At 35.1% G+C, this 25,947-nt stretch overlaps 1 protein-coding gene across 7 annotated transcripts in view; it reads right to left on the bottom strand.

Moving 5' to 3' along the window:
- The window catches only part of DCAF6 (DDB1 and CUL4 associated factor 6), a 91,683-nt gene that overhangs the window by 26,107 nt on the left and 39,629 nt on the right, over window positions 1-25,947 (bottom strand). For 3 of the 7 annotated variants that reach the window (XM_074900043.1, XM_074900033.1, XM_074900024.1), the window contains exons 8-13: window positions 25,259-25,352; window positions 22,086-22,205; window positions 21,611-21,856; window positions 16,148-16,315; window positions 9,029-9,088; window positions 2,424-2,529 (exon numbers count right to left, since the gene is read on the bottom strand). In XM_074900043.1, the coding sequence (XP_074756144.1) occupies window positions 2,424-2,529; window positions 9,029-9,088; window positions 16,148-16,315; window positions 21,611-21,856; window positions 22,086-22,205; window positions 25,259-25,352 (794 nt within the window). Of the gene's footprint in view, window positions 1-2,423; window positions 2,530-9,028; window positions 9,089-16,147; window positions 16,316-19,494; window positions 19,509-21,610; window positions 21,857-22,085; window positions 22,206-25,258; window positions 25,353-25,947 lie in introns of all 7 variants that reach the window. The other 4 variants (XM_074900079.1, XM_074900064.1, XM_074900055.1 and 1 more) reach the window with 3 other exon arrangements.

A 25,947-nucleotide genomic window follows, 5' to 3' on the forward strand; every position in this document is an offset into this window, starting at 1 on the left:
TTAATCACAGTCTAAGCTCCAAGGGTTTTTTTAACTCAGGAATCTACTTTCTAGCTCAACACTCAATGCCAATTTACATTCACATATTACTCTGATTTAATTTTTACTTCAATGTTATTTTACACACCAGCAGTTACATGTTTTTGCAAGAGCTAAATAACACCCTGTGCTTTACTACATTAAGCCCTACTATCCATACCAGGTTTTCCGTTTCCCTAGTTCTCTGCATAACCCTTCTCTGAACCTCTGCCAATTTGAATGTTTCCTCAAAAGCATGACAATGATTGCACATTGCAGCATTCTAAATCACAAAGCAAAACAGAGTTGAGCAGCAGCACCAGTAATTCCCATCCTTGGCTGAAGTCTCCCAGATGGTGACATCTCAGATCATGCCTTTCTAGTAGCTGCATCATATTGAGAATAAAGTGACTGGTACATCCATGTCTTCTTCCATTTAATTTTCACAACACTCAACATTCAGATTAGTTTTTTGTTATTTATCCTCAACAGCATCATTTTGTTATATGGAATTGCGTCCTATTTCTATTATTACATTCTTTGTCACAGTGTTTTTAGTTAGCCTCTGAAGTGACAATGCCTTACAATTTTGTCCTGCTAGGAGATGCTTCTTCCTCTCACTCCCCACTACAAAAAAGCTCCATTAAATTAGTTTATCACCATGTTCAGTTTCTTTGTTGATCTATCTGTCCCACCTTGAACAGAAGTTCAAAATGCTGTGAAGTATCAAATACTTTCTGGAAATCCAGATAGTTTCTCTCTATTACACCATGTATGTTTCTAAAAACTCATTATTCTATCAAATAAAAGGTATTAAATCATGCACATTCTAGATCCCATAATTTTGGTTTATTTCCCATGCACTGTTTGTTTTAATATGCGTATCAGAACTGCCCTAAAGCATTGAACATTGCTACCATTAGTCTTAAAAGATTATGATGTTTAGTCTTTCATTCTCCTTTGGTATTATATTTCATGCTTGTCATTCAGATGGTGCTAACCCTTGGCACAAGAAATTTGTTAAAATACTTGCTATTAGACAGAATATATATGTGAAGTTAAGTTTTAGTAGTTTTTGCTTAGTCTTTATTTCTCCAATTACGGATTTTTTTAATGAATAATTTTCCTGTCCCTCGTGTCCATTCGCTGTACACACTTTTTTCCTTAATACTGTTTTTGAAGTAGTTGTTCATTCAAATTTTCCATCTTCAGAATCACTTATATCATTAACTGTTTGAAGTGTAAAATGCTTTTTTCCAAATTTGTTTTAAAATAAACACAAAAAAAAAGTATTAATCTTGTTCAATGAAATGTTTTCTGTGATACAGTGGTAGTAATATTTTATTACTACATTAAAAGAACACACTAAAATAAATGGACAAAACATACATTAATGCTCTGTTCCTCTTGTGAAATTTGCCTACCCTAAAGCATTAAACAAAGATGACTACAAAACTAAATGCAGAATTAGTTAAAAGCATTACACCAAAAGTAATCATTTCGAAGCTTGCTGGATTTGGACTCTAAATAGAAATACAGTCTGATAGATTGGTTGAACATAACTATCACAGTATTTCAAATTCACATGGGCAAAGTCTTCATTCTTGTGAAACACATATATCAATGTCTAAAGTTTCCAAATTGCTATGGGCAAAGTGTGTTTCATGTCTGAAGCCAGAGCTTCAGTAACTAAATGTGGGGTTTTTTTTCCCCAGTAATAAATGCCAGCAAGCATTTCTACTTACTGTCTTCTACAATAATTCTGAAAACATAAGCAAAGAAACAGAAGTAAGAGGAGATAAAAATAAGGACCATGGTTGTTTTGGGAGATCCTGAGATGCTCTAGTGATAAGACTTCAATACAAAACCAAGTAAGTCAGGCCAGTATGCGTTAGACAGTATGTGTTTGTTTGAAAAGAATGCCATCACTGTAATATTTAAGCAGTCCACAAAGTTGATATCTTAACCATATGCATTCATCAACACTCCTCGGACACCAAAATACTAATTTCACTGTTTCACAACTCAGGAACTGTGCCACAGAAAGACTAATATGATAAATCTGGTAGAGCAGAGAATTAAAACTTAAGCGCTAGCCCCTGGACCACCTCTCTGTCACTGTACTATGCTTTAGTTAAGATAGTGAACACCAGTATTATGCTCTCTTCATCATACCCTAGCATGTTTCAAATTATGTTAATATTAAAAAGATTCACAGTAAATATCACAAAAAACTCTCTTTTACGTTCTGATGCATTAAGGACTACAGCCATTTCAAATTGTCTATATACATCTAAAAATATATATACACCATAAGGAAAACTAATTTATCTGTATCTATGCTAGACAAGTGTTAGTGATATGTGCCGATCAACAACCAGTCAAAAACAAAATTAACTTCTTACCACTCATCAGTGAAGTCCAGTTTTATTGTGCTTGTAGTTGTTCCTTCTGTACTGTAGTGCAAACTTAGAACTGGTTCACCTGTTCCTGTTCGTGGCTTATCAGTCTCTGTAAATATGGGGTTGATAAAGTTTGGATGGGCATCAGTAATTTACATAAAGCTGTTATCATTCTGAAGATTCATTTAATTATCCTAACAAAAGCCAAATGTGGTAGTAACACGTACAATGTCTATTTAAGATCTCTTACAGCCCAAGCAAAAGTTAAGAAGTTTCAGAGTAAACACACCAAATTTGCAATGCTTTAAAAATGGCCTAAAATTATTTGTATTTATAAAAGCAAAGATGATGCTGTCCTTCAACATGCAGGTACATAAAATAGCAGATAGGTATGAGTATACACAATATTACCCTTTATAAGCAGATCCCTTTTCTATCAAGTATATTAAGAATATAAAATGGTTTTGGAAGTGGTGTTCAATCTTTTTTGCCTCAGTAAATACACATTAAAAAATATTATGAGATCTAGACATAGTCAGTGTTCTAGAAAAATCACCATCTCCTCTAATTATTTTTCTACTTAGAATCCAGTCAACTAACAATATCCTTAGACCTGCTGTAAACTGTCAGCTAGTTGTTATAAAAACACTGTAAATATATGTTCTGAGAGCTTTGGGTTTAAAAAACCTTTCATATCATAATAACGGTAAGCAGAAGGGGAGTACTTGCAAAATGAACTATTCACATGTCCAAAAGCAACAGAAGTGAATCAAATTGAAAACCACTGCAAGCCTGCCAAACATCTGCTGCATATATAGTTTTAAGGATGTTCATAGGGCTCTTTCAAAACAGAACTGCTCTATGACATCCATCCACCCACCACTCTTGAGTAAAATTCATGGTCACAATCTGTCTATATGCATGACACAATTGCCATTAATACTGAAGTTGGCCTTGGGCAATACTAAAGAGTTAATGGAAAGTGTCATCAGATTAAGCCTCACTGTAGAGGTCCCATTCTCTCAGAACTCCAATGGGAGAGTTTACTTAGTAACAGGCACCACTCAAATGACTGCTAAGTAGCCTATGTAGTCTTGCTTTTCATGAATGCTGAGCTTTTTAATCTCAAGACTGTTTGGACAAAACCATGCCATATTTTCTTTGGTTTATAGAGTACAGAAATCTGTAAATATACTTGCAATATTGGCAGCAGACTGACACAGTAAAGTAAAAGCTTCAGATCACCTTTGGGTAAACACCAACTAAAATCTAACATTTGAGTCAAGCACAAACCTACAAATTCCCCCACGGAAAAGGCTATTATTTAAACAGTAATGCCTACAATACTGCCACAGGTTATTTATTTTTTAAAAATACAATTAAGTTACAGGAACTATGAAATAGCATATAAGAATTTAACCTAATGATCAATGCTCATCTTTTTAAACTGCTGACAGGCAGAAGCCCACTCAGAGGATGAGAGCAGTGATTGGTTGCTCCGAAGAACTTTAGATACGTATTTCTACATATTCTGAAGAGAAATTTTAGAAAAACTAAACCCGAAACAAAACACAAAAACCCTGTAAGAAAAACTAAAATGTTTTAATGTGGAAGCGAATTAACCAGTTACAGCCATGATCCTAATCATACATAAGGTATAGGCCTCATTCTACACAAAGAAAAGCTCATAGCCTCTTTAAAATAAAGCTTCCGGTTATACTCTTGTTAGAGTGGAGCAAGGATAAAACTGATCAAAAGCAAGGTTTCCAGTTCCTGAAATAAACCAAGTAGGAAAAGAAACAAATGTAAGAAAATATTTTATAGTGGCTTATATAGAAATTTTGAAAAAAAAAAATGACATGTTCTTAACTAAACAGGTGCTTTCTCTATTTTTTGGCAACCTATCAGCAAGCATCTCTTAGTACAAAAGTCTGTTTAAACTTTGAGCATCTCTTCCTAAGCAAGTACAAATACTGTTTATTTCAACATACTGCACAAGTCATCAGGAGCTGGACACTTGAAAGAGTGAAAAATGATATAGCTGGAGAATTCTTTACCTCCCTTGTAATAGGTACAGACAAGGCATATCTTTGAAACGGGAACCCAGATAGGAAATGACAGACAACTTACTGCCTTGAATAGTCCAAGACAGCCACCTAACAATGACTATGCTCTAACTTGATACTGCTATGCAACATTTGTTACAGCACAAAACTAGTTTACTGACCAAAGTAACCAAACATTGCTATGCTATAATAAACCTAATTGAGTATTAATCTTATATTATAAAGCTCAGCTTGTATTACCATAGCAATCTTTTCCTGTCTTAAAATCTCAGCAATAAAAAATTTGACCAAGATGCATAAAGACTGTCCTCTGACTACACTTACTGTGGAAGCACTGCTCATATTCACACTTTAAAAGGTGGAAGAACTGCTGTAGACTTATCTGAAGAGGGCACTTACTGAGAAATTATTTTTACAAATTTCTGGAGAAAAATAGCTGTTAAACCACATTGTGTAATAGCTTTTTCTTAAATCTACAATAACATGAACTACAATTTGGATTGGGTCCATTTCTTCTTCAAACCAGCTTTAGGGCATCAAATCAACACTAATAGGAACAAGAAACTTTTTAAAACACAGATGAGAAGAATCGAATAATAAACTGCACAGAATTAGTTGCGTAGTTCACCATTTTATGTTAAACTTACACTGCTAATGAAAGATGAATGGGAGCATCTGTGAAGAAAGCTAATAAGCTTTGTCTAGTACATAATTGAACATTCTTTCAGAGAAGACACATAAAATCCAGAAGTCATGAACTCTTTGTTTTCAAGAAGAACAATGTGATTGCCAAAGACTGACTAGATCAGAATCAATCACTGTTCTCTTTCACTACTAGGTTCATCCCATCAGGCCAGATCTACTTCACATTGATAAAAAAAATGAAGAGAAGAAGAGGAAAAGTTGTACAGCTTCTGTGATTTAGGGGAGAGACATTGCCAAAACTATTAATCTGATTGCAAGCTCTAGTAGGGTAATAATTGCTTTAAGAAAAAGTTGTAGCTTGTCAACACATTACTAAACTCTATTCCAAATTCCTCAAAAGTTCCTTGAAATTTTACATCGATTTTATAGCCAAACATATAATACTTCAAAGGTACTATCGACAACTTACAGTCTTATTTTACATGCAGCCCTGTCCTAGGACAGACGCTCCCATGAAACAGTCCATTATCCAGGTCCCTACAGGAGGAAGGTACTTTTAATCTACCACCCTTAAAACTGAAGACACAATTTAATTTGTAATCTTATTTTTAAAAAAAACCAAACCCCACAACTGAAAGCAATACCCCTCATACACGTTTTCTCCCTTAAAAAAAATGAACCTGTGCAAGTGTAACTTCACAAAGATTGGGGCTCTTAACTATGAAGTGGTAAGCACATAAAGACAGGTTTACAGATGCATTACCTAGTTTCAACTAACACTGTAAGGAACTGCAAGCTAGTTTCCCACATCTCAAATGCTGCCCTATTCACTAATCTATTGGCAACCTCACAAGAGAAGTATAGATGACTTTTCACAAAAAACTTCCAAAATAATTTCTATCTAGCACTAATTATGATCTCCTCATAAGAAAATCAGCTTTGTACATTCTGAAGATAGGGTTATATAACCAAAGAGTTACTTCTGAAGGGAGAAAAATTGATCCAAAGAGGAAGAAATAAGCAGTGTGTTCTGGAAAATAGGAATTCCATGGGAAGGCTTAACACATGAAAATGCATCAGAAGCAGCTGAACTGGGAAGGAAGGGTGAAGATACCTTTTTCTAATGAGGAATACTGACTGAACAATGTTACACTGATACCCGTCAGTATAAAGGACAATGACATCTAAGGGAAGACTAAAAATAAAATCATTCTTTGGACCAGCCTAATCTATTGCCCAAGGCATATAGTACTGCACTTTACCCAAGGAGGCAGTACAGATCATGCTGTGCCCTACAATGAAACACGGGTCTGAAATTCTTAAGCTTGTACCTGCAGAGATCACTATACATCTGCAAAGTGCTATATGCATACCAATGCTCAAACAGTTCCTCTGACTGAGAGACAGAGCATATCATCTGGGACACAACACATGCCAATACAGTTTCAAGGACTTACTGTTCATGAGGAACTAACTCTGCCACAGCTGACATACCAGCTTGTTCTGAGCCAGCTCAAGTATCTATAATGTGGCACTGAACAATCTGGTATGGACATCCCATAAGGGATTATTAAACCCTCGCACTAACTTGCAAATACTAGAAATATCAGTAATCAGCATGGCTTCTGTGTATGTGGGAAGCAGCATTAAAATGGTATGGGTTGCATGCACACATTTACACTTCAAAGTTACCAAGCTAGTTCTCCAGCTTCAGGTTCCCTATTTAATTATACCAATTCAGGCAGTACCTTGTAGTCATAACATCACCTTTACACTGCAACAAATCTAACAGCCACCCTCCACTATTACAATCACAGTCAAAAAAAAAAAAAATCTATTGTAGATCATTGTAATCCATCTGAAACCAATTTGTAAAGACAGGAATGACTTACAGCTTCTGCTGGACTGTCAGAATAATGGCATTATGAATTTTTGTAATAAGTATCAAGTAAGTATCTTTATAACCTGAAACAGTCTTAAAACATAAATGCCAACAAAAGAGACCAGTCCAACAGAAGACAGATGATTCAATAGTCAATTAAGAAAAGATATGAATAAGAAAAAACATTTTTATACAAAAAATTGATATGACTTCCTTCATTAGCTATTTATACTTTTTTGAGATTTCTGTTCAAATATGAAGTGAAACTAATGCAGTTTAATTCAAAACCAAATTCTTCTTTCTAGTTATAATCTGGACGACAGATTGCCTAATAAATAACCTTCTTTTCCAAACTCCTAATTTTCCAAACTAGAAGTAACATTCTGTGCTTCTTCAGGTGATCCTTACCATCACAACAGAAAAACATTGCCTTAAAACAATCAGAGAACTGGTCTACCAATAAAGTTTGGATAAATAAATGTATTTGGCTCTTTTTTTTTTTTTTTCATATTAAAAAACCTGAAGAGTTTTCATGAGAGGAAACCTCTTCACATGGAAGTAATTTCTTAACACAGGAAAAAAATACTAGAAAAAAAGGTCAAGAGTATTACAACTATGCAATTAATAGCAATACACAAACTAGTTTTTAAGGCAACTGATCGTGCTTGAATAGGAATCCGATGCAGATTTGGGAACTGATTTCTGGGAACAAAACTTCTGGCTTTATCTTTGATGTCAGATGGGCTTAATTCACAAGTTCATGGAACAATTTATCAGTTTCCGAAATTTCTGCAGTTGTAGGAACTTCAGTAAACATATAGACTTTCTATGTTAATTCTAGTTTATTCTACTCTCATCAAATAATGCTTTATTCTGAGTTCATAACAGTGAGCATAACCTGGGCCACTAATTACAAGCAAGTTTTCCAGCTAAACCTGACTATTGGAGTAATGTAGACTACTGAACCATGAATAATTAGCAAAATTACACATTGACGTTTAAGGCTATTTCATCACAAAATGTAATTCCACAAAATGAATTTATTTTGTCAATATAAAGGACAGCTTAATATTCTTCAATGTTCTGGCATCCTAAAATATACTGTAATGTCAACAGTTGCCAAACAGACCATTTTTCAGAAATGGGATTTCAAAACAGCATTTGAGTTTAGAATGTGAAACAAGATGAAACAACCAGGTCTTTTGTGGGATTTGAGCTATTAAATCTCCACAGAGGCTTTGATATGGATGTAAGCATAATGCACAGTGCATGGAAGTCTATTTTTAAATTACCATCTATCACTCATTAATTATTCAGGCATAAATTTTCACTATGGATGACATTGGTTCAGCTGGAATAGGGTCAGCTATGGCCCACATCACTGCTCACAATTTGAGAGCTGATGAATAATGGGCATAGAGAAAGCTCACAAGTATTCTTTCTACCACTAGCCCATAGGGCATCTACAGAGAAGCACTAGTAGTTGTTTAGTGGAAGGGTGTAGAACAAGGGGTTAAAGAGGTAAGATGCACCTAAGTGCAATAGGTGCTCTTGAGTTACTCAAACTGTGCAAGTATAACAAAGCTGCACAAGTATAACAAGGCTTGCATAGGATAAATTAATTTGGCATTATGTGATTAAAAGTTACTTCTATCTTGATATTTGCACTTTGATCCAAGAAGAGCCATTCAGAAAAAGACTGTTTAAAGAATTAATTTTACTTTGCATTTAAAAAAATATTCTAAACGTCTGTAGAGTACATAAGACATTTACTATACCTACACTGAATGCATTAAGAATTGAGCATAGGATGGCTTTTGAAAACAATTAACCTTACTCTGTTACTCATATTGAGAATTAAATAATTAATGAGTTTCCAGCAGATCTGCTTACAGAATTCTACTTTATGTAGATGAACAGCATTTTTAGACTGTTTATCATCATGAAAGGCAATTTTAAAAGGAAGCATTGCAATCAACTATGGCTGGGTATAGCGCATTTCCTGTCACACGCACCCTGTTGCTCATCAAGTGACATGGATCCAAGCTGTTTGTTAACCACAGAAGAAGGAGAATCTGAAACAAAAACGAGATTTCAACTTAAAACATAAGCAGCAGATAACTGCACAGCAATGATCATGTTAGTATAAAATCAAAAATAAAAAGCAGCAACATAAGGAAGCTTTGGGTTTGTTTTATGAGCAGCCAGCCATATTGCACTTTCTAGGCATGACAAAAGCAAAGCCACTTGTTTCAAATTATTATGTATTTCTTTAGGCAGTCACTGAACAGCCTGAAGCTTGCTGACATGTCAATATTAAAAACACGTGTCCGTTACCAAGGATTTTATTATGTTCTTCAGATTTCTAACGTGTCAGGAAAAACACTGAAGAGTTATGACTCCTAAAGCCTTTGCTCCAACTACCAAATGACACTAGTATTTCAAACTCTGTGCTAAATATAAATTTCAGAATATTGACACTTCAACATAAAATACTCAGTGGCATACCAGTATCTTCAATATTTATACCTATGAGCATACAATATAAAAGATGAGACTGTTTACAGATATAACAGCATAGACTGTTTTATTTTAAAACATTAAAGCACCAAAATACATGCCACTCATACAACAGTTCAAGAGTTCTGTATTCCTAGATGCTATACTTCCGTGGCATCCAATGACTGAGAACATAAGGTTATCACAGTACCCACCAGTTAGTCTTCTAAAAATCCTCATATAATCACAGAAAATAAATTTAAAAAAAAAACAAAAAAAAAAAAAAAAAAAAAAAAAAAAAACACACAAAAAACCCGGAAGTGCATTTATTTCCACTGGACAGTACTGATTAATACCTATCACCAGCACTGCATTCACTGTGCAGACAAATGACAGGTGCAAAGTTCGGTATCTTCTGCAAGTCTATTTTCCTTGTCACCTCTGAAGACCACATCTTACTTCTGTATTATCTTAAGATGAGCTGATGTACATAAATTAGTGCAGTATTTCAAGGATATTGGCAAGGCTGCAATATCTTGGTTCCATTTGTTAATCTTCAGTTACAAAGAAATTCATGCTAAGATAAAAGGATTTAATATCTTCTATTATAAACTGAGTCATAGTCTGCTAACATCACAGCATGCTAGAAGAATTTTAACATAAATTTAAAACCTATACAAGGAAAGCAATGAAATAATACACTCTCCCCTACAGGAAGCTCACTTCTAGGTTTGGGCCAGAATCACCAGCATGAACTATTTTGCAGTACAGACGTATCACCTGCTATATTGACAAAGCTGATTTAAATACATATCTTCAAATGATCCTTCCCTCCCAGCCGTTGGTGCAAGAATCAGCCTGTTCCTTCATTACACTGATACCTAGCATAAGGGAGGGAACAAGAAGTGAAGAACAGAGACCAGGAGAGTGTGAGGCGAGCTCAGTGTTTTAGAGACTGGCTTGATTTGGTTGCTGGGCTTATAGTTTATTTACATGACTGGGGAACATAAAATTGGCCCAGTTCTGTCTTCACCTTTCTTCAATCATACCCATGCCTTCCACCAAACACATTTAAGCCAGACCACAGAATGTGTCATCTAGATTCAGATGGGATGTTGCTCTTAAGCGTGAGACTTGTAACATTAATATATTTCACTTTCCAAAAATTAAGTGTACTTTACATGTAATTTCTAATTTAGAAGAGAAGTATTTACAACGGAGTTTTTTCAGTGGAGTCGTAACCCACTTTTTAGAATGTAAATCAGAGGAAAAAAGCTGGTGTAAAGATGCACCATGTCAAAATGATCTGCTTGTATTCCAGCTGACCCATCACAGGAATGGGTATGCCTCTCAAGAGCAGGCTGGCTTTGATCAGTGACTTAGAATTATAAAGCCCATGACTGGGATTAATTTGTATGAAAAGTGCTAAAGGGAGGAGAGATACTGGACAGCAGGCTGAGAAGACTGATTCTCAGTCACACTCTGTTCTTGCACTCCAATTCTTTCTATAAGCTTATATGTCCTTTTTTAAAAGGTGTATCATGCTGCCAAGCATTTTACTTGTCTTGAAAAACTAATCTCATCAGCTCTTTAATTCAGACCAAGAAAAACAGAAGACATATGACTAAGATATTTTAATTATAAACGTAAGAAATTATATTTACTACACTTACCAGGACTTCTAAACTTTATTAAGACCTCACATAATACAATGGTAAGTAAAAAGCAGGTATGTTTTATCATGTGCATCATACAACCACAGTAAATAAAAATGAAAAATTTTCTAGGTAGTAGTCCATGCCAATCTAGGCTTAAACGTCCCACATTTCACTATTATTTTGATGTCTTCTTACAACTTTGTGAATGCATTTCACTTGTTGTTTAAAAATTCTCTTATTACATATAGGAAGCATCCTAAATATTCCATTTAACATGGTTAAGAAAAGAGCTCAGTCTGTAGCAATGTAGCAATTTTAAAGCAACTTCTTTTCCTTTTTCAAGTCTTCTGAAGCCACAGATCACCAGCACCCCTTGAAGTGGCACTGCAGTCTGGAACCCCACAGCTCAGGCAGTGAAATAAACATGACCATGAAACCAGCCTAGAGAAGTTCAGGTAAATGCCTCTTTTTTTAATATATGGCTTTGTTTTGTAAAAATTCTGAAAAAGTACTTTCATAATTTCTGATAAAGGTTTTGAAAAAAGTGTTACCAAAACTGTGCCATATAGTTAAAAAAACAAACAAAAATCCAAACTCTTACCTGAGCCTTCACAGGCTGGGTCTGCATCCCAATGCAGTTCACCACTGGTTGTAATGTCACCAGTACATTCTAAACTGGAACACCACTTAAAGAGGGAACTGGAGATTCATAAATTTGGGAAACCTCAAACAGAAAATAGAAGATAATTTTAAAGTCAGTTAAATGCTGAAGGATCTTCCTATAGTTTGGACAATCAGCACCTGACTTCAGCAAAATAATTAGCATGCCACCTCTACTGATTTGGTTAACAAAAATTTCCTCCTTACATCACTATAACACCAGCTCCAGTAGAACAGCCAGGCCTGAAGAAGTGAGTTTTTAAAGTCCTAAAGTGGACCTTAAACTAAGAGATTAAATACTTGTTTTAATAACAAGGAATAATTGATCTGCACCGTGAATACACTCTCAGTTACATATTTAGGACTTCAAATAGACACACTTCTACATCTGATGTTTACAGAGAATACAGAGAATCTAGTAATAAAAACTGCAGTCATCTCCTAGTTCTCCACAGAAAGCTTTAACAGAGAAATGAATTTCCAATTTGTTCCACTTAAAAGACACTGACTGTATAGACTTTTGAAACAACCAGTTTAAAAAAAAAAAAAAAAATCAGGTCAACCTGCATCATAGGTTCTGCAATATGTCAGGATGCACATGTATCTTTATTCCACAATAAATGCAGTCTAAATCAAATTAATTTTTGCTTAAAAAAGGTTCACATTAATTCATTATGCACACTGACCACTACAGGAACCCCCAATTATTATTGATTCATATTTTCTTTTTCAGTTCAAGATCAGATGCTTCACACTTCTGTAACTTCTCAAATTGCATTCAATTAACTTAAAGTTCTCAAAAAAGAGGAGTGATGTAGGTACTGGTAATTCATACGCACTGGGCAGAACAGCATTAACAGTAGGTTTAAAAGATTTACTTTCTTTGTAGTTTGCATATAGCACATATATGTTGTTGTTTAAATACTGCATAGGATCTAAATGTTATGAAATGCCACAAAAATGTAAGTAAACCCTAAGCTTTGTTGGAGAAAGTATACAATAAAAAAACCAAACAACTTGCCATAGTTCCCTAATTAAATGAAGTGGCTATCAAAAAAATCTGAACCTATTAAATACCTAAATCAAAGGCTTCAAAGGCTTGAAGACAAAACAGACCTGATGCATGCAGTATATACTGCTTCTAAAACTTACAAAAGTTTTACCAAATCTACACAATACTTGAGAAGTATCCACTAGTTTTAGTCTCTTTGCCATGTGAGGATGAAGTATGTTTTTCATCAATGTCAAATTAGCCCACTATGAATCATTACACAGTTACCTCACTTTCACATTCAACAACATAAACTTTTGACCATAGTTTTCTAAATAGCAATAACAAACTATTACAAATACAACTTACAAATCCTTATGTACCTATTACAAGTCCTTAGACTAGGAGACAGAATAACCACTATACAGTCTAATTATTGACTAAACCCGAAAAGTTTTCAGCTCTAACATTTTCTACTTAATTTCTTGTGGTAATTTCTTACATGACTGGAGTATTTTCTCCACACTGTGTCTACAGCTATAATTGAGCTTCTTTGATTACAAAGATAAGGATTAAGAATGAAACAGGTCAGAAGAAATGGCCTTAGTCTCACACTGAATTCCCAAAAAAATTGCAAGTGTAAATCATCTAAGCTTGGCAAGAGTAGAGGGCTCAGAACTTGCAGCCCTGGGCCAGAGGTTATGACACCATTTCACATAATGACAGAGACATTTTGGGGTGTTATTTTTTGTCTGAAAGTTTACAACTACAGTGCCTGAAAACTAAACATCAAGACAGAGCATCAAAGACACCTTGAAGAAAAAAAGATAGATATTGCATCTGTATGGGAATTTATTATTATTAAAAAGCCCCACAAAACTAAGAATATCTTTTTCTCCTACCACATTTCTGAAATGTCAACTTACCACAGGATTGGAAAACAATTGTCTCTATGGAGAAGCAAGAGACCAAATACCTGCAGCTCTGGTATTCCAAAGAAATAGATTGTGGATACTCATCTTCCAAAAATAAGTCTTGGTGGTCAGAAAAATGGAGCAAACTGAAGTAACTCGCATAAAAAGAAATTAGCAAATACAAATATATCCATGTCCAGAGTGCAGAAGTATTAAAAAGTAAGACAATGCAATTGTGATCTGGATTCTCCATCAAAATAAATGTTTCATTTGTTTGCTCCCACGATAGGGGAAGGAGGAATACAACAAAAGCAGCTGATGAAGCACATCAGGAAGTTCTTGTATTTACTCATATGAGTAGAAAGGAAGAGGTAATGTAATCTTTTATCAAATTTCTTGAGGAATAATTGACTGAAATAACATTAAATATTTAAATGTGAATTTCTCATTTTAAATCTTCTCCTACCTGTAATGCTAAAGGTAACAAATTCCACCAGACCAAACCGCAAAATGATATACATCCTAATGAGTTGGAAGTCAGATAGCAAAACTATTCCCCCTTCCTTTCCCCAGAAATAGATGTTTCCATAGTGCTAAATGAATCTATCTTTCAAAGCAATTACTTAATAAGTAAAATGGTTAAATTTGCAAATTCACTCTCATCACATGAAGAATGAGGTAAATATTTGAATATTAGTTTCGTCCAAGTCTATGTAGGTGTTATGTGGTTCCCTGGTGATCCCAAACAAAATGATAGGATCTTCCCATTAGTTCCCTTAAAATGCAAAGCATGTGCAAACTCAAAACTCCAAGAGGCAGTGATGGAATCCAAACTAAATACAATACATCTCTCACTCCTAGTCAAAGCAATTACTCAGCTTAAAGCTTCAAATTTGTGTCAGTATGGATCCTACAGTATGTTGATGTGCAAGCAACCAGGAGTAAAGAATTACATTGCATCCTTGAAGGAGCACTAAGAGATGGGCAAGACAGTATCAAGTTAAACCCAGACCAACATATACTTCAGAGGTAGTAAGATACTCACAGATAAACCTCCAGCTGCAAATTCTACAGATATGGTTGTAACAAAACTTTTTTCCCCAACTTCAATTCAACCGGAAGCAATTCAGTAAAATAAATTTTAAGTCATTCCAAACCAAAATGGAAGATCAAGATCTACTGCAGGTAAGTATTAGCTATGGTTTTGCCTCTATCAATATATATCTTTGAGTTAATAAATTCTGATGTTCAGTTTGCTGAAAAAAATTGTAGCTTTTGGATTTTTTGTTTTGTTTTTTCCTGGCAGGAAACCACAGTCATCTACAAGAACACTGTTGCCATTATTTTTCTTGTTCTCCTCCTACAGGTAACAGGCACCTATGGCTGCCATTCCAAGGATAAACACACAGCCCTCCAGGATTTACTGGTTTTCAAACATTCTGAAAACTGTGGAATTTTCCAGTGTATGAAGTGATTAAAAATTCAATAACTATGTATTGTAACTAGAGCACTAGTCAGTGTTATATCAAATTGTTCTGTAAGGCTCCAGATAAATGAATAGATTGAACCACAGCACATCGAGCTGTGAATATATGACACAATCCTTATAATTTAGCCACACCTCAACTGTCACAGAATTTATCCATAGAAGAAACATTGCTAGACGTTACTTCTCAACACAAAATATGCTGATTTTTCACAGAGCATGCAGCTCACTTTTTTTTACATAGTGGCATGACAAATTTTGTTTCAAGTTTATGCTGCAGAGTTTACCTCTTAACTTTCTCAAATATGTCTCTTTTTACTATAAACATCTCCAAGGTTTTCATGTAGCCATTTTTAATCTCAGTAAAACAGGAGTAAGAGGATGGTGAAATGAAAAGTCAATATTTAAAAAAGGAGAGCCTATCTGGGAACTTTGGCTTGTTCTAAGTATTTTCACTATACTTTCTGTGAAACCATAGCATATAAGAGTGTCAGAATTCTGTTTTACTGAATCGTTACCCTGATTTAGAACATATGCTAAACCAAAGCCATATCTTAAATGTTACCATCAGATATAATTAACACCGAAATGCAATTTTAAGTGTGTAAGTACCTTAGTCTATTCAGGACACCACAATTTCTTGCTCAACTGCTCTGGCAAACATTGCACATACCTGATATCATGCACCTAGAAAACTTTCTCCATGTAGTATCATTTAGCTATATAATCCAAACATGTTAGACAAATGAAAACTGTCAATATTGCTCTTTCCCTAATCATGTGATGATAAACACCACCACATGCAAGGTAAGACAAGCAGCAAACGCATTAACTCTCTCGTTCTGGAAGAGAAGCATCTCAGCAGACAACAGCAGCACAAACTATAACTACATTAGCTGCTTTAAGAAACCTTGACAAATGACAACCTGATGTCTGAGTGTCCTGTGAGGAGCCCTTAGAGGAGGACTGATCAGAGGAGGAGGACTGTGGTGCTGAACCCTCAGCTAGCTCTCGCTGTCTCTGTTGTTCTGCCTTCTTAAGCCTCAGACGTTGTAGACCCCTACGGATTATAGCTAACTCAGGTCCCATAAAGTCTGACAAACGGGGAGGGAGGGGAGGGGGGGAAAAAAAAAAAAAAAAGAAAAGAAAAAAGTATGTAAAAGAAGCATTGAACATAAAATATACAGAACAGGGAGGAGGGGGGTAAGGACTGACCACAGAGAGAAGCAAGATACTAATTACAGTGAAAAAAAAATTATTTAAATCATTTACTAACCCAGAAATTATAAGATAAAGTATTGAAATTGTTTGTCTCTTCCTAAATGCATGAATCACAGGACTTAAAAGTTCATGATTCATGTCATACAATACACCCACCTCCCCATCCCCAACACTTAAACCATTCAGCAAATAATTATTTAATGAAAATAGATAGATCCTGACTGATTCAAAACAAGGCAAACAGAAGTATTCATTTTCATATTCCTAACACACATAACAAATGAGAATATTCATGGTGTGAAATTATGCAACTGTGATCTACAGGTAAATTTTCAAAATGTGTGTGATAGCTTCCTGATGTGAAAAAAAAGTGCAATTTTTTCCAAAACAAGCCTGTAAAAAAAGTAAACTGGGACTATGGAAATAGGTGGCAGAAGAGCATCTAATCAAAAAATACGTTTTATCATGAACTCATTTTTTTATCTCAGACATTCCCAGTGGGTGAGGATTCAAAGTCTGAATACACTGTTAAGTGATCCTACAGAGAAAGTATTTTATTGGTTCATAAACAGTTCTTAGTATGATTCTCTTAGACTATTCTTTCAGTTCCACCTTTAGACTCCACTGTCATAATTTTGTCTTTATTCATCAATTATACTGTTTTAGCATGTACCAATCCACTGATTAACTATTTTTTTGCAAGCTGCCATAAAACTACGTGTCCAAGTAATTTTTTATGCTTTCTATGCTCTTTGCAGATTATCTCCACTTACACAAGTGCTGTACAGCAAGCACTTCTCGTTACACAACACAGATTGTGTCTTTATTAGCAATAGCTGAAGCACAACATTAACCTGAACCACTGCTGAACTACTCTCACCTATCATATAGTAGGGTAGAGAAGCTAATTCAGACTCAAATATTGACATCAAATGCTCTAGCTAGTTCTGCTATAAACTGCTAGCCTAGACCTATCCTGAAAGTATTTATATCAAGGACACTGGAATATTTTGAAGATATGAGGAAATCTGCAAAGAAAAAAAAAGATCAGTACTATGAAGTGTTAAAATACTACATTGACATATAACCTTTCATCCAAACAAAAGCTTTACAAATATTCTGCAACCCTTATTTAGTCAGTGAAGCAAGTAAATTTTAAATTTCCTTTCATAAAAAGAAACAAACCCAAAGACATAATCCAGTCATTCAAAAATTATCAGAAGGCAACAGTTAATATCAAATAGTCATGAGCTCTAATATCCTCAGTTTAATACCACTTCTGGGAAATACATCCTGCCAGTTCATGTTTGAAGTGTATCAAGATGGAAAAGTATATACTTCCTGAAAGAAATATGGCATCAAAAAGATTTGTTATGAATCGTTTTCATGTGCCATGAACATTTATGGAAATTAGAACTCCAAACAGTCTAGAAATGCTTTTAAGGAAATTTCAATGATGTCTAAAATTGCAGTTTTCAGTACTTGCTGCTGGTGCAGTTCTACTCAGTCCAGAGGCAGTAACAATTTAAAATGTAACAAGAACTACAGTTCAAAATGTAAAGAGAGAACTACTATCCTGAATATATTCAATGACAACACCTTTTAACACATTTCAGAATCTCTAAGCAAAGGTTTATTTTGCCAGCAAATGGAGTGAGGAAAGAAAAAGAGAAAAAAACACAGCTATTGCCACTTTCCCATTCAAAATTTAAAAGAAAAGTTACCTTATATCAGAACACACATTAAGATTAAACTTTATCCTAATTAGTCAATTGCCCCCTACCTCCCCTCCCAATGGTACCAATGTATATCTGGAATATTATTTATGGGAAAAAAAGTATTATTATATTTTACAGTTTGTTGTATCTGATGTTTATTTGTGGCTTAAAACTACAATATCTTAAAACTAAGGTAAAAAACGAATGATCGGTTCCCACCAAATGGTCCAAGAAGGGCAAGAAAATAATTTTATTATTTTTTTCCTTAGTGACAAGCATTAAAAAGTCTCCAGCAATTGTTCTGTCTCATTATTAAAAAAATATATAATTATTCAAACATACTGACAAGAACAGGCTACTGAAATTTTGCACTGATCTTGTTGATTATTTGCAACTTATTCAAATGTTCCAACTGTATTCTTCTAGAATATACATTCTGATAAAGAGAGTTATCCCAACAAGCTCCAGCACTGAACCATTTTTGTACTGACTATTTTGAACATGTACTTTAAAACATTAAGAGATTAAGCAATTCAGATGTAGAAGCTCAAATGCTCACCACAGGGCATATTTTCCGGAACACCATACCAACAATGTATATGAATTATAATATATATGCAAAAAATATTGCTATTTCAGAGACAAGATTACCACCAGTACCTGTGTTCAGTACAGAAATCTGTAGAAATTATTTCTGGAAACTTGTTTATAAGTCTACTCCATTCTATAGTATGAATTCATGCTCCAATTCTAAGTAAGTCACTACCTGAAAACACAGTCTTCATTTGCTAACTGTTCGCTACAATATTCAAACTTGTATCTACCACCACCTTAAGCAAAACAATGGCTGAAAGCCTCCCGCTTTCCCTCTTCTCTTTTTCAAAACAGTTACCCAGTCATCCATCTTTTACAACACACCTCTATCTGGTCTTCCTACTACCATTTTTATTACCACTTTCTCTATTCCATCACCCCAGAAAGTAGCAGGTTTTATTCACTTATAAATGCAACTAAACAAACCCAGGGAAGACTGTGCTTGATTCAGAGTGCAGTGTTTTCACATTTATAGACTAGAGATAAAATCTCCTAACTGAGCACTGTCAGGGACTATGTAAGTATACAAACACTGCACAATGGAACTCCACATTCAAGCCTACCCATTTATAAACTCACTACCACTTCTCTGCCATGACCTGCTCCCTCTTCCCAGGAGCTTTCTCTCCCCCTGAACTTACTACCCATGTTACCCAAAGACTTGTTTTACAGTAACTTAAGTGTTTTAGAAGCAATGCAAACTAGACAAGATGCTTACTAGGTGTGTAAACGTATAGTACTATTAAGTTTACTCCTGCAGGAGTCCTGTACACAATTTAAAGATGTCACCAGGTCCTAAAACTTAAATCTCCAATACAACAATAAAGAATACCAGATAAAGTTTTCTTTCTTTCTTTCTTTCTGTGGGTTTGGAGTTTGGGGGTGTGGGTATGGTGATTTTTTTTTTTTTTCCCCCCTAAAGAATCAGCAGCCAATCTGACACCCTGTTCAGGTGCAGTCAAAGAACCTATCAAGCATTACACAGTAAATTAGAAGGCATCCTGTCCATCAACAAAACAATAGCCATACCCTCTTTTAAAACTGAATATAGAGTCTTAAGTCCAAAGTAACTCTGGAAAAGAGGGAATGCTTTCAGAAAAGAGCTAGATTATGAAATAACAACTTCAGCTTCATGCTAGCAGAATAAACTTTGACTTAGAAATTCAGACAGATTCAGAGAAAAAGAGGAAAACACTTTTTCTAGTCAGCATACTTTCTTTAAAAAGCAGGATAGAAAATGCATAATTTCAGAAACGCTCTATAGTGCATTATCAATATGCAACACACAAAGTTTCAATGACATAGCTTGAAGCATTTATTTTTAATAAGGGACATACTCTCCTGACCACTGTAAGCTTCAGATATACCATCTACTTTATAAAATAAAGAGATTAAATTTATTTGGTAATAGTATGTGTGTTCTTTGGTGGCTACCCCTCTGTACCAAAGATAGTTGCAGCTAAGTGGGTTACAATGAATTACAATTAATTGGGTTACAATGAATTAGAGCCCTGCGTTTTTTGTGTGTGTATTGTGAAAATCTTGAGATTGCAGCAAACTGACACCAATACTAATAAAAACCATATGTGACTAAAAGCCTCTGTTGCTAAATAAATTTTCTAGTACTCATTCTGGAAGATATCATCTGGGCTGTATGTATTTTCATGCTTCTACTCACTGTTTATTTTCTCTAAATAAGTATCAGACTAGTTGCAAGGTTTGATAGGGTAGGAATGATACATTTAATGTATTTCAACTTATGTCTTTTGCTTCCCTGTCTTTCAGATACCTAATCATTTCTCATCTGTCCCAAAGATTTTGGCTGCAGCAGCCACAGTACACTGAATGGCACACTTTTCCCTGGGAAATCCCCATCTCTCCTTCACTGAAGAGCATCCAATTTAGGGCCTGAAGATGCTATCAGTCATCTTTCCCAACGACAAAGACCTGGATTTTTTACAACAGAATTGACAAAAGTTGTATTTATACAAAAACATGGTATTTAAACAAGTCTGAACCTGTAGGTGTTTTGGATCATGTCAGCCTTTCCATCATAACTGTGAGGCCTAGAAACTAATTTTTAAAAAGTAAAAATAAACTCTTGTGCACATATTTAATTCTAAAGGTTGTGGCATCTTTTCCTGCACAGAGATGGAAAAGGGCCAGTCAAAGCATAAGATGCTCTTTTACCACCCAAATAAGTTTCTGACATTAAGTATGGAATATACCTTCTTCTTTTTCTCACAAGAATGTAAGTTTGTATTAAAAACAATGAGTTTCTTCAAGACATACAAACTTAAAAATCAATGTAGTATAATTTATTAACCAATAATGCAATATCGCACAAGGTAAGCCCTATATATCCAGATATTTGAGAGAAAAAAAAATAAAACTGCTGACTCTGAAATGTTGAAGATACAGATTCCTACTGAAGGAGACAGTCTCTATTTCTTCTGATTATAACAGGCATAATTTCTGCTATTCATTGCACTGATGCTGCTACAGTCAAATCAGTTGAAGAAGGCATGATGTTACTTACACTCCATGAAGAGAACAGTGGCTTTAGAAAAAGCAAGCAGTAATTTTTTATTTCTACTTCCAATACTGGCTATCCTCTTTTGAGATTCCTTCTTCAGGCAAACATATACAGCTGATAGTATTTAACTGGTATTGGTATATTAATGATACTGATGATATCTTTAAACCACAACTTGGTAACTATAAAATACCTAGTCTCATTGAGGATGTGCAAGAAGAAAATAGATTTGAGATCAATTACCCAAAATATCCTAAAATAAAATTGCTTCTTAATGAAAGCATTTTTTGTAAACAATGACAAGATGGATTTCTTCTCACCAGACTGATGGAGCACAGGTTGAGCTGAGGCCCCTAAAGAAGGCCTTTGTTCATTATCAGGAGAGGACAATAATGAAGTTGAAGGGGGACTTTCTGTTGAAGATGATGTTGAAGGAGCTTGGGCTGACATTGTAGAAGAGGAAGATGATGGAAGTTGTTCAGAACCATCTACTTCCATTGCAGTTTCTGATTCTGTACTAGGTGGCACGTTATTAGTAGCAGGAGCATCTGTCCGATTAGTTCCACCTTTGATTAAAAATAAAGCAAGAAAAACAAGAGCTCAAAGATAAATTTACTCTGTTGCTAAGGATTCCTTTACATTACGATTCATACAGCAAACAAGTGTACTCAGTTCTTCAGAACGCGCTAAAAATTTTTTAGTTTACACTTCAGAAAGGCTGATATTCAAGGCCTGTACAATCAGCATAAACATACTTTCTTCTGTAATTATTATTCTTGAAAAGAAGGAAATCACCTCTGGACCGTGATCTTCCTCGTCCTCGATTACTCTGTGCAACTTCACTAGCTTCTTCAAACCATCTTGACAGCATATCTGACATCCTTTGCATTAGAGAGACATTAGGACTTTGCTCCCCTGTAAAACAAGCAATGCTAAAGTTTAATCTACAAGTTTACAAAAGCATTCATTTCTCCTCCCCATTTCTTCTTCCATTAAAAAAACCCTGTACTGTAAGTTTCATAACTAGTAATCCCCTGAACCATATCCTTTTTTCAGCACAACAGTTCAGCAAGAATTGCCAGCTGAACATGGCACCACATAAAAACCAACAGTCCTTCCTCCTTCTCTGTTTTATAATTATCTGGAGCTTTTGTACACATGACATTGTGAAATTTAAGTCATTCAGTTTTAAATGCCAGTTAAATAAGTTAAGAAAGCTTAGATTTTTATGTTTTTCCAGGTAATTATAAAATAAACAATTTTACCATTAGGCAATGAAAGAGCAACAAGGCTACCATAAAACTAGCACATCATGTTTTTAATGTTTCCAAAAGGCTTCTTCGTGACTTAGATTCTCCTCATAAGTACAATTTAATACAACAGAACAGTTCTTTTAGAGATTTTCATTTGCACATTTTGGATCATGTGTCAGGATTGCAAAGACTCTCAAGCAGCAAAGTCTTTGACATACTTACTTTCAACATAACTCACTTCATTACATATGAAACAAAATTTGTTTCAGGAGAGAAGATAGGAAAGATTCCATTTGTAAAGTGCTGAAATATAATATCTGAATCTAAGTGGGGTTTGTATTCTGCAAAATATTGTTTGGTTTGGGTTTTGGGGGTTGCAGGGTGGTGGTGGGCTTTTTTTTGGTTTATCTTTCAATAGAAGACTGTTCTACTGAACTGGACCATTCCACTCATACTGAAGTAAGAGCTTCTGCTGACCCCTTAGCCACTTTGGAAGTATGCTGTGTTTAAGAAACTTTTGGGAAAGTTTTGTAATTGAAGACCTTAAACTGAATTCCTGTCAAGTACAATTACTTATCAAAACACATATATGAAAAATATTTTCATACCCTACATACAAAAACTAATACTAAAAGAATCTGAAGCATACTTCGGAAGAACACATACAGTGAGAACACGCCCCTTAAATTATCAGTGCTGTTCCCTGCACAGATGTTATAAAAGCTGAAAGACTGATCAAATATCTGGAGCAAGTGATTATCTTTCAGGACTGCATATAACCTTCACTTCTAGGATCTAGCTTGAATATATCTTCACTGGACCTTGCTTTTAGATTATTTATTATTATCTAAAAGACATTATTGGGAAAAGTGAAGGCGAAGGGAAGGGGAACACACCAACCCACCCCACCCCCAAAACCACAGTGCCCCTCAATTTGACCCCAATGCCCTTGTCTACCCTCATTTCCACACTGCAGGTTTCTGACCCTTCCATGAGATCTCTCATTCCCTCCTGTACCCCAGGCAGAGGAGCTCTGACCTCAGAAACTTAAACCACACATAAATGGAATGCAATAGCTGAAGAAAACAGACAGAAGATGGTTACTGATGGGAAGACAGGGTAATGAACAGTTAACAGAAAAATAAGTCACAGGTCACCACATGCTTAACTAATACAATACTGTTATTCTCAGTCACTATACAGTTGTCTCAACACACAGTAAAGATACTGAAGCTTTGTTTTGACAAAATAAAAATCTAGCCCATGTGTATACCGTACAAGTCTACTGGAGAAGTCCTTTATTCTCAGACCTTATTTTCTCCTCAGCAGATCCACTTCATATAATGGGGAAGTAACAGCTAGGAAACTGGAGATACTTTCGTTGAAAGAGAATGTAGCTAAACAGTAACTTTGTGCAAAGGCAAAGCTACAAGTAATTTTGAGGGGAAAAGACCTGCAACAAAAATGTTAGCAAAAGTGTTCCTCATGTGAGGAGGTATAAAAATAAGGTCTGTGGAATGAAAGCACCAAGTAAGCAGAATGTAACACTGTTAATAATCAAATCCTGTGCTATTAGAATAAGAAGGCACATGATCAAACTAAGAGAGCAGTTTAAAAGAAAGGAAAGAAAGTACTTCACACAGTGGGCACTGAACTTTTTGGAATTTTTTGCCATAGGAAGTATTATCAACAGGTTAAAAAAAGGATTATAAAAACTGACAAGCAATAGAACCATACACAGATTCTAAAGGAACAGATGGGAACATATCCTCTATAGAGTTTCTAATCCAGTAATTCTGAATACTGGGGGAACAGCAAAGGCAGCAGACTAAGATGGAAGGACAGGCTCGTGTTCTCTCCCTGAACAGCATCTTCTATTGCCTGTGTCAGATACAGGCTCCTATGGTACACGGACCATTAGTCTGATACAGCTAGACACTTCTATTCTAGTTTGGGGAATCAGGAAGATGATAAAACCAACACAGAAAATCTGGAAAAGGAAATGGGAGGCAGAAAAGTGAGAGAGATTTAAGGGAGCTAGAACAAATACTTGTATCCCTACAACCTGTCAGATTCAAACAGAAACACATCATTAAATGAAGAGTAAGATGAGTGACAGAACATCCTCTGCCCTGCTTTCATATCCCATTTTCTGATACTAAAGCAAAGCTTTGGATATACTCTATTGAAACTTCAAGTAATTGAGTAATACATTACAAACATGAAAATACAAGCATAAAAATATAGTTAATACATGTGTTTTGTAAAAAAAGTGAATTTATTGCCTTGAATTCCAGCCCCCTAATGTAACCATTACAGAGCATTTCATTTATAACTTTGATTACATACAGGGCTTGACTACAAAAAGGGTAATACTTGTTTGTGTTACTGCATGATCAATGCAATGAAGTAAGCTCCCCTTGATTCACATCAGCTCAACTGAAGCAACGTAATTTTTCTGGTAAGAATACTTTCAATTTATACATTTTATAAAATCACTGCAGAATAGCAGTTCTGTGTTAAATTCTAAAAACCATCTTAAGGCCTGTCTGATTCTTAAAACATGGACAGCTTAACCTGAATCACTTACATATTTCAGGAGTTCTTAAGAAAAATTGGAAACTAAAACCCAAACCAAAATGGAGACACCCAAGAACAAAAAAAAAAACCAACACAAGCAAGACAAACACTCCCCCACAACTGCAAACACTTTACCATCTCTTTCTCGTTCACTCTCAGGCCTCGCTCTTGGTCCAGTATCTGACCAGTCCCCTCTTAGCCGCAAACGTTTAACAGGAGGTTGCCGTAACTAGAAATAAAAAAAAATAAAATAAAAAGGAGAAAAGGCATTACAATGCTATTTATGTTGGACAACACAGAATTCTAAGTTTAACTACAAATGCAATATCTCCATTTTCTCAAGTTACATAAATTTGTATGTCACAAACTGGAATGTCAGCCATATGTTCAGATGAACTATGAAGAAGTACAACACTGTCAATTGAATGCAAAAGTTTTAGCTACACAGTTCAGTCTAAATCAATGACTCTCAGAACTAATGCAGCTTTTATTTTACGCAATACTAACTTTACCATGTTAATTCAGGCTTTCCATACTGAGCAGTAATAAAAATATTCACCTCTTCATGTTAAAAAACTATATGGCAGCTTCAGTTTAATGAAATGTGGATTTGCACTTAAACAAAAAGAAAACCAACCACACATTAAAAAAACAAAAGAAACTTTATGAAAATAAACTTTAGTTTTTTAACCTGTGGGGTTTGAAAATTTTTATAACATGAGTTTTTTGCAGCAGGAAGTATAGAAGTAGTACTATGTATGCAGTGCTACTTTCAGCAACTTGAAAACAACTGGTGCTATGAACATTCAGAAAGGCAGTTCAGG

Source organism: Athene noctua, chromosome 1 (genome assembly GCF_965140245.1).
Source record: "Athene noctua chromosome 1, bAthNoc1.hap1.1, whole genome shotgun sequence".
In the NCBI taxonomy this organism is placed as follows: domain Eukaryota; kingdom Metazoa; phylum Chordata; class Aves; order Strigiformes; family Strigidae; genus Athene; species Athene noctua.